General features: G+C 49.2%; 1 protein-coding gene across 1 annotated transcript in view; it reads left to right on the top strand.

The window, feature by feature from the left end:
* GAP43 (growth associated protein 43) overlaps window positions 1-10,144 on the top strand; it is a 75,044-nt gene extending 64,900 nt beyond the window's left edge. The window contains exon 3 of the mRNA XM_034789052.1: window positions 9,367-10,144. Coding sequence (XP_034644943.1) covers window positions 9,367-9,455 — 89 coding nt within the window. The 3' untranslated portion in view covers window positions 9,456-10,144. The remainder of the gene's footprint in view (window positions 1-9,366) is intronic.
* The last annotated feature ends 273 nt before the right edge of the window (window positions 10,145-10,417 follow it).

Raw genomic sequence — 10,417 nt, 5'->3', positions numbered from 1 at the left:
GGCTTCGGGCAGCCCCCATGCCTCCGGACCCTGCGCCGCCAGAGCCCGGGAGGGAAAGTGCCCGGCCGGCGGCTGGGGTCCGGAGGCAAGGGGGCTGCCTGAAGCCCATAGCGCTCGGGCAGCTCGGCTCTTAAACAGAGCCGAAGAGTCAGGGGAGGAGCAGAGCCGCCGCGGGAGGGGAAGTGCCTGGCCGGCATTTTCCCGGACATGTTCGGCTTTTTGGCAATTCCCCCCGGACAGGGGTTTGATTGCCGAAAAGCCAGACATGTCCGGGAAAAACCGGACGTATGGTAACCCTATCCATGAACCTCCAGTCTGATTCCCTCAGTGAGGTGGTTCAATATCATTATGCCTGTTCTATGTGGGGTGCAAACTGTACTTGAACCTTGAGCCCATGCTACCTTGGTCGTGCTCTGTGAGACAAATGCTTCCTCAGTGAAAATGCACCGAAAGCAGCAGTGTTACAGCCAGATGCCAGTGGCCCACTCTGCAGCTGCACGAGGTTTCTGGTTCCTCAATGCATCTTCTTACTTGAAAGATGCTCCCCTACTGCTTTCCAAGACAGTGAGCTACCAGGCCTCCCCTTCCAACTACAATATAAAGCATCCCTGAAACAAGCCTCATTGCTGATTTTGCTGCTGCACCAACTGAGGAAGGTGCTATGGGAAATGGTGTGAGAGGAGACTCCCCATTGACAAGGGAGGCCCTGCCGCCTATAAAGCAATAACAGGCTCTGTATCCCCCTCTCTGGTGGGTTTGAATGGCTCAGTTATGGTACCTGTTTCGGTGCAGAACGCGTTGGTTTGCTGAGGGCAAGCGAACATACTGACACCATAAAGTAGTAGATAGGAGTGAAAAAGCAACCTGCCAGCAATAGCTTAGCCAATGCCCCTCAGCCATTAGGTGTATCACCATATATGTGCATGTGGGAGGGGTGGCGGTGGAGGGGATGACAGAGAGTCAGTTCTTCCTTTTCCCAAGGAAGCAGAGTGTTTGTAAATGTGGTGTATCAGGGTTAATGCCGCACATTCACAAAGAGCATCTCTCCTTCCCCCACCCCTTATCTCTCTGGAGAGATGCCCATCAGCCAAAGTTGGAGGGTTTCCCTAGCAACCAGGCAGCTGGTGTCTAGACACTGTGAGAGATGCCTTGCAATTGAGCTGCAATTCTAGCTCCCCTCAACCCTACCCCCACCCACACTTCCACCCACACTTCCACCCTTTTCCTTTCCATTTACTGCACACGTGAATGCCCAATGGTGGAATGGAGTTTCCTTTCCACAGGCTGCGGGGTGTGTGGGGAGAATCCCAAAGCCATCTTCGCCTCAGCTTGATGAAACAAGAAGGCAGCTGCGGCAACAGAGCCAGATCTGACTGTCCTCAGAGGATTTAACTTGGTCAGAAAATGTGAGGCAGCAGACAATTTGGTCTGCTAGGACCAACAGCATTGCCCCTTTCTTCTCCCTACCCAGTTCTGGGTCTTGGCTGATGGGCTGAACACAACACGGAGAGGAGTATCAGGATTGGAAGACCCAAAGTGGAATGAATATTAGTGATATGTGACTGATTGCTACCTTCCCTGAGGAGCTGACCTTCCCCCCCCCCACACACACACACAACCCTTCCCTGGGACCCCCTCCCCCAGCATGCTCCATGACCCCCTTGCCTGAGAAATCTTCTAAGAGTTAATTCAGGGAGCTGCAATTTTCTACTTCCCCATCCACTTCTCCATGATGTCTTCTGGGCTATCCGGGCACCACTGCCACCTGCTGCTGCATGTGCCAGGGGATTGAGACCTCCTTGTGTGATCACTAAGGACGCTCTGAGCTCACTGGCTCTATGATGTCACCAGGATCCCTGGGTGGAGGTGAGCTCACAATACTCCCGACGGGAGCCTGAGCCAAGATGGCACTGCAGACGGCCTTGTGGAGAGCTACTAGCCCCACACACCTTTTCCCTCATTTATAAGTGTGAAGTTACAAGAAAGGAATAGTGTGAGTAAGCAGGCAGATTTACACATCATCAAGAATTATACTTCCGTTCATCTGTTTATAGGAAAGGAGTCTTCTATAGAATGGACAGACACTTCCCCCAAAAAGCTGTTTTATTGTTCCCTTTCAACTGAGAAGGCGTTCTAGGTGTGCTGTGGGCCAGCTACTGATCTGACTGTAGTGAGTGACTCATCAGACAATTGTGAAGCATAGCAGGATACACTCCCCATGGAGGAGAGACCCACGATAGACTCTGTTTCCCCTCTCTCCAGTATTCAACCGGCCTGCAAAGGTCACACAGTGAAGCAGACAGGGCCTTCAAAGGGATAGTGGTTTTCATGGAGCTCTTAACCTGCTACGTGATGTATGAGGCATTTCAGTGGAGGAGGACTGGGGCAAGGATGCATTTTACACAGAGATGGGGAAGGGAGAATGGTATCTGCAGTGGCTCTGAGCCTGAAATGGATTCCATTTCAACAGTCTCAGACTTATCATGCTCTGTCTGGAATTAGCTTTTGAATGGCTGGATCGACAGGTAGATAGATAGATAGATTTGGGTAGATGGATCCAAACTGAGAAGTTCAGCTCTGGATCCAAACATCATCACAGCTTGGAGTGGCTGAGATCCTGGGTTTTGATTGGGACCCATCTCTAAACCAGAGATTCCAAAGTTCTAAAAAAATATCATTTAAATGGAGCTGCCTGTGGGGTGGAACATGGCTGCCGATAGCAGTGCAGTAGACCCTGCACAACACTTGGAGCAGTGAAGGACTCCGGGGGGTGGGGGAGGAGGGGAGGAAGGTACACCACCATTGTGGCTCCCTGAGGCTGGGGCCAGAGCAGAAGTCAAGACTGCCAGGCTGGTTGGATGTGGAATACTGTAATATAAGGAACGAGACAATAATTTCTGAGCGAGAAGCATGAGCAGTAATTCTGAAAACCATGGAAAAGCGACAAAGGCAAAATCCCTGAGTCGGCTGTATTGAACTCAAAGTGTTTGGGTAATTTCTTTTCTCTTGGTGTTGACTGTGACACTTTAAAGATCTGTAAGAGAACATAAAGGAAAAAGAAAACAAAACCAAAGCCACTAGCCACAAAAATATGATCAGTGGAGAGGTTACTACTCCTATGGTCACGTGCTGAGGTCTGCTCGAATTTAATTAATCTTGGCAAATCAAATGGAGCTGGGCAGGTCCCAAGAGGCAACATTTACCCAGAAATCCACTCAACCTAATTTCACTAATGTAGGGCAGTGGAGGGACTTGGAGCGGGGCCTGCAAGCTCAGCCATTAGAACGTGGCGTAGGCGAAAGCAGCTGGAAGTGCCACCATCCAATGAAACTGCTGCCTGCCTGCCTAGCTAAGCTTTATAGCAACCGTAGCTGCATATGTTCAAGGCGCTCACTTGCCAGTGGGGTTCTCAGACACAGTTCTCGCCCTTTCCAGGAAATAAATGGAGCACTAAAAGGCAGGAGATTTTTCCAAGTTCATTTCAGCAGGGCTCTGTAATTCAGTTCCATGCTTTACACTCCCTGGCACAGTACCTGGAGGTGATAAGCACTTACCACTGCCAGCTGAAGTTAATAGGGATGTAGGTTTTCAGCCCCTCTCAGAATCAGGCCCAAAGTCCACTCCAGGAGGGCACAGAAATATACTTCAGCTTTAATCTACCAAACAACTCCATAGTTTAATACTGGTGCAAATGCACTGTGTCAATTTAAAGCATCATACAAGGGCTCTGAGGTGGCCCAATGGGTTTCAGAACCAGGTTTTCTCTTCCAAAATCCAGGATTAAAATGAGAGTGATTGCATCTCAGCTGACTCTTGAGTCTGACATTTGTCCCTAACCCAGAATCACCACACATATGGGAAGAATTCAAAAAGCCACTCCTTCTTTGTCCTTTGGCCTCCCTTGCTTTATTTTTTGCATATCCCAAGCCCCTTCAGCTTCATGTCACTGCCCTTCCTGTTTCTTCTCAATCTCCTGGCGCATCTATTCCATGTTCTGACATACCCCAGGGCCTCTCCTCTCACGTGCTGGGGCTCCATTTGCTGACTGTACATAACCAGCTTCCCCTGCTCCAGCTGATGGCCTCTCCTGCCACATCTCTAGCTATCTGAACTTCTGCTCCAGTTCCATGTATCTCAGACCCACCGGCCTGTTTCCAAATAAACCAATGCCTCTTCCTTGTTCCTACTCCGCCCACAAAAATGGAGAGGCGGGGTCATGGGAGAAGGTCTCACAATGTCAATGCACTGAATCTTAGCATACCTGGCAGGAGCAGGTGTGGCAGCTTCTGCAGGGGTGGCAAGTTGGCCACTCAAAAGGAGCTGCAGCTGGTGCATTTCAATTTTGAAAAAGGGAAGGAACATTTTGGCTCAATGGGCCTTGCATCTCATATCACTATTTATCCCTATACAACAAGAGTACAATGTGCATGTCAAATGCCACCACCTGTGTTGCTGACAGGCAAATTACACACCCACACCGCACCAATGTAAATGACGACCCAAGATGCAAGCGAGTGGAGAATTAGGCCCAATATCAAGAAAAGCCTTCTGACAAGTGACAGCTAATAGATAACTGCTTAGTAGTCTCCTATGGAAAGGGGCGGAAGCCCCTTTGCTTGGGACATTTAAAGTTAGACTGGAGAAATCCCTGGTCAGAACACATACCCAGGAACAAGCGTGCACTAGTGAGAGAAGGGGGAGAGAGAGAGGCTGTTTTACATACTTTTAGGAGTCAGATCCTCAGCTGGTGTAAATTGGTACTGAAATCAATGGTGCTACATCAAATTACACCAGCTGACGATCTGACCCCAGGTCTTTTCCAGCTCTTCTGTCTAGGATTCCGTGATGTAGCATTTCAGTGCTTTGAACCTGTTTTGCACACAATTGTATATCCTTGTGCTGTCACCTGTGATCAAACCTCATTGTTGACCAGTAGGTTCTGATTTTTCACTGTCCTCAAATTCAGTGAGACACTGCCACAGCTGTTAAACAAAAACACATCCCAGCAACAGCCGGTGCACATGTGCTCAGAACACTTTCCCTCCCAGATGCTCCCTGTTCAGATCCAAGCAAGAGCGAGGCAGATAACTGAATCTTGCTTGCTAACTCTCTTCATGGAGCAGGTTTCTCGTTTATTCATGTGAATTCAGTGCTGGTGAAAGGTGCCTGGGACTGCCCTGGTGACTGAAGCCTTGATTCCCTTGTCCAGAAGAGCTGTGCTTGGTGCAGGGCCCGAGTGGGTGACAAAGGTGGCTTTATGTCACTATTGTGGCTCCCTGATTCCAGACCGAACCAGGAGGCAAGTCAGTCCCAGTATAAGTTAGAGCAGTCATGAGGCCAGGCTGTCAATAAAGTCCCCATGGCTCGGCCTATGACCCTGATACTCAGCAAAGTGAAGGGGGATAGTGTTGAGCCACCACACGAGTTCCATGCCACCTGAGGATTCCCCTATGCCAGGAGTATGACCTGGGGTGAGATCTGCTGCTTTTCAGCCCCTTTGTCCCACTAGAGCAGGGGTGGGAAAACTACGGCCCACGGGCTGGATCTGGCCTGCCAGCCGTTTTAAGCTAGCCCTTGAGCTCCTGCTGGGGAGCAGGGTCTGGGGCTTGCCCAGCTCTGGCGCTCTAGCTGGGGTGCAGGGTCGGGGAGGCCGCTCCACGTGGCTCCTGGAAGCCGAGGTGTGGCCTCCCTCTGGCTCCTACGTGCTCCAATGACCCCCTTCTGGTGCTCCAATGGGAGCTGCAGGGGTGGTGCCTGCGGACGGTGCAACGTGCAGATCTGCCTGGCTGTGCCTCCATATAGGAGCCAGAGAAGGGACATGCCGCTGCTTCCGGGAGCCACTTGAGATAAGCACCACCTGTAGCCTGCACCCCTGAGCCTCTCTCCGTGCCCCAACCTCCTGCCCTGATCCTCCTCCCGCCGTCTAAACCCCTTGGTCCCAGCCCAGAACAACCTCCTACGCCCCAAACTCATCCCCAGCACCACCCCAGAGCTCACACCCCCAACCAGAGCCCTCACCCCCTCCTGCACCCCAACCCCAATTTTGTGAGCATTCTTGGCCCGCCATACAATTTATATTCACAGATGTGACCCTTGTGCCAAAAAGTTTGCCCACCCCTGCACTAGAGCAATGCAAAGGGGCCATAGTGTGGCAGAACATTGTGCTCTGAAGCCTTCTTTATCCACTGAGCAAGAACAGCACAAGGTGGCATTAGTGTGAGCTTCCATGCACTGCTTTGCGCCTGCCGGTACCCCACATTTAGAGCCTGGTATTGCATTTTTTGACCACTCAAAACTGTCAATTAAGTCCATCGGTGTTTTAAGTGACCGCCCCCCCCCCAGGCTTCAGGACCAGGTCCTTAATTGCTAAGGTACATAGAGAGGTGTTATGACCTAGCGGACTGAGCATGGGGATTGACACAAATTCTAAACAGGCTCTGATACGTTATAGCCTGGACTAGTCATGTGAACCATTCTGTGCCTCGGGTCCCCCGTCTCTGTAAAACTGAGTTAATGTTTACCCACCTCTCTGGGGAGTTGATTAAGTTAATGGTGGCACAGCACTATATACATTTTTACTGTACATAATTCCAATACAGAACAAAATTCCAGGGGTAGTTCTTATGTTGTTTGAACTGGTTCACCCACCTCTAGCTTTTTGAGTGTGTGTATGTGTGTGTGCACGCACGCATGCTTCACCCACCCATCCTGCGTATGCCTGTAAGAAAATCTGTAGACAGCTTTGTTACAGAAGGCTCAGATGAGCCCTTGTAGCATCTGCGCCGCTAGCAGATAAAGACAATCTTGTGGCTAAAACTCTCCCCTAGGTATTAGAACTCCTGGGTTCTATTTCCCTTTCCCACTGTGTGACCATGGGCAAATCACATCTTTTTCTCTGTGCTGCCATTTCTCCATCATAAAACCCTCTGCTAGCTGGCACTAGAGATGAGTGGGTGGGGAGAGACCCAACCAATGTAAAATTGTTGTAGCTGCAAGAAAGTTTAGTAAAACCATTAAGATCACTTGACCTGTTTGGGCTCCCCAGCCCTGCGTGCATCCCATTTAAATCAACAGCCTATTTCACTCCCTGTTGATGGTTGTAGTTGTACTAATTAATGCAAGGGAGGCCTTGCAAAGCTGTTGGATTTTGTTGCTTAAGAGCAGGAGAAAGCAAACATGTATATGCTTCTGCTGGCTGGAAGTCTGCAGCCCCAGGTACAAGGGCGGAGTTACTGGGCCAAGGTGCTGCCCAATAGATTTTGGGGGGGGAACTATTACAGTAGGAACTCATTGTTACACCTGGGTTGGGGGGGCCGAGCAGCGTAAGTGCAATAAAAGCACTTAATTGGCACACGAGGCAGGGGGTTTGCACACATTTTAAAGGCTATCCTTAGGGACGTAGGGTTAGGGAAGGTATTTAAAAGAGCAAGGTTAAGGGGTCTTGGCTGTTTGCCAAGGTTGGTAGTAAATGCATGTCTGCCATCTGATGGCACTGAATAGCTTAGCAAAATTTAGTTGGTCTCAGTCCAATCCTATGACTATCCACGTGTCAAGAGGCATCCTCACTGATGTTCGGCAAGGAGTCCTAGTCCAGTGCAAGAAGTGAATGGGCTTCATGTGACCAAACTCCCCTTTACAGGATGGTCACTGCATTTCAATGCTGAGGCACATCAATGGGGGCAGCGGAGGGAGAGGAGAGGGTTTGCTCTGCCACTGCCCTTTCTGCACTGTTGAACCAAGCACTTTAGCTTGCAGTGGTGTCAATTCACTACCTTTCACCAGCACTACACTAATATGAATGGTTTTAAAGAAACGTAACCAACCCTATACACACAGAGGGACAGTCCTGAAGTCAACCATTATGACAAGTGAGTCCTGGAATCTTCTATCCGTGTGCTCACTATTTATGGTCCTGATTCTCCACTCCGTTGTGTCTTGTGTAGTCAGTTACTGTTGTGCAAAGCAGACCAGATCCTCCAGTGCATTACGGCAGCTTTGCGTCACAAACCTCAAAAATGCAAAGTTGGCTTTATAGCCCCAGCGATCCCCTAGGCTCAGACAAGTTGCGTGGGTGTCAGGGATGCTTCAGCAACAGTTTACTCAGGTCCCCTTACTACAGGAGAATGGGCTGGATGACCCAAAAGCAGGTCCATTCCAACTTAAATCATTCTACTTCCATCTACTTTGTCTCTCCCCTAATGCCCCCCCCCCCTTTCCTGATCTCTTGTCTAATACATGTCTAGAATGTCACTGTTTAAAGTATTTTACTTTAACATTTCATGTTAACTGAGGGTGGGTGAAAGTTGTCTGATAGCCATGGAGTATGACAGCTTCCAGTCACAGAACTGGCACAGCTCAGGCAGATGTATCCTTATAGAGAAGTCCCGGAGAAGGGATTAGAGAATGAGAACCCTTCTATAACTTCTTATAGCATTTAATAGAAAATTAACTCCCTGCTATAGATTTCTGTACTTAAAAAAAAAAACTATAGATATAGGTTCCTATTTGCTATTCAATTCTATAGGATTCTAGAATAATTTCCGCAGAACTCTGTCATGTGTATAGAGAACCTTGGTCTCATCCCTATCAAAATCTATAGGACTTTTCTGTATAAATAATGTAACCTTCCAAACACTTAGGAGTGAGTGGAGAGTTCACTCTTCATGGCCTACTTAAGAGTAGACTGGGGAACAAACATTAGCTAATGTATAGAAGCAAACAACCTGCAACTGGCTCTAGGGGTCGGGCAGGGATTTAGGATAAACTAGGTGATCAAACAAGTGTGTTGCCTCTCTACAATTGTATTTGTATGGTTGATTCACTCCTTTAGCCTTTCTGTTCTGGCTCCCTAAATCAGAAGGTTAATTAGTGCTTATCATGGTGTTGGTTTGTGTGATGCATACACCTGTCCACTAGGATCTGGACAATCTAAATTCATTTCACACAGTCACCCACACACATGCCGGATAAGAACTCTCAGATTTTGGCCCATTTGGGAACAAGGACCTGGAGTCATTCAGGCCCTCTGCAACAAGCGTGTGAAAAGTACACTGTAGCCAGCGGCAGCTCCAGGCACCAGCGCTCCAAGCGTGTGCCTGGGGCGGCAAGCCACGGGGGGGCGCCCTGCCGGTTCCTGTGAGGGTGGTAGTCAGGCAACCTTCAACGGCGTGCCTGTGGGAGGTCCGCCGGTCCTACGGCTTCGGCGTACCCACCGCCGAATTGCCGCCGAATCCGTGGGACTGGGTACCTCCCACAGGCATGCCGCCAAAGGCATCCTGCCTGCCGTGCTTGGGGCGTCAAAAAAGCTAGAGCCGCCCCTGACTGTAGCTCAGGCAACTAACCCTCACCTCTCTCTTTCCCCACTAGATGCTGTAGAAGAAACCAAACCTACTGAAAGTGCCCAGCAGGAAGAGGTGAAAGAAGACGAGAACAAGGCGGACCAAGAAAATGCCTGAACATTAAGAAATGACTCCCCACTGCCCCTCCCTCCCTCCCCCTTTCCTGTATCCTTCTTCCCGAGCCCACCCCCCAATCTTGATTCCCACCTCCTGCTCGCCCCTGTGGGCCTGTCCGTCCCTCCCCCATCCCACTTAAACCCTTTTTCTCTCTGTGTGGCAAACATTTAAAGAAAAAAAAAAGCAAAAAAAAAAAAAAAGCAGGAAAAATCCCAGTCGAACAGTGTGGCTTAAACATTTCTTTGTTTCTTGGTGTTGTTATGGCGAGTTGTTTGGTAATGATGATGATCCAATCATTTTGGGAAAATTCTTGCACTGTATCAGAGTTCTTTGATCTGGAGCGTGCGTGTGTTTGTCTGCCCGCCGCGAGCGCTCTCTCTCTCTCCCCCCTCCCGTCCCTCTCTGTTCCAAGTGTGTGTGCAATGTTCCGTTCATCTGAGGAGTCCAGACTTACCAAGTGAGTTAAAAATGAAAAAAAAACAAAACATTTTTCTTTTTCTTCCTTTTTCAATGTGATGGAATGAACTAAAGAGAACAAAAAAACAAACAAACGAAGGAAAATTAACCCCCCTCCCCGTTTGTTTTCAAAAATAAAGCAAAATGTGCCAATTAGCGTCACGCGTGGCTCCAGGCTCCTTTTTCAAACTGAACGACGATGATAATAATAAATAAGAATAATGATCATGATACCACTGTCTTTGTGTTTGTATAGCGCCGTCCGTCCTGATGGAGCATGTCCGGAGATTCTTGGTGTGGACAACATGTTGGGTGGAGCATCTTCTTCTCCAGCCAACACAACACAGCAGGACAGTGGTGATGCCATCAGAAACTACTCAGGGAATTTCGAGGGAGGCAGGCTGGCATTAGGTTGGATTTTGGCCTGGGCATCAGGGTTAATGTGCTGACTCCTGCATAAAACACACCAAAAAAAAACAACCTCCTGTGGGACCCTTAGGGTTTGA

Source organism: Trachemys scripta, chromosome 1, assembly GCF_013100865.1.
Source record: "Trachemys scripta elegans isolate TJP31775 chromosome 1, CAS_Tse_1.0, whole genome shotgun sequence".
Taxonomy (NCBI): Eukaryota; Metazoa; Chordata; order Testudines; family Emydidae; genus Trachemys; species Trachemys scripta.
Note: the sequence above shows the minus strand (reverse complement) of the source record. Positions and strands in the feature narration are given on the sequence as shown.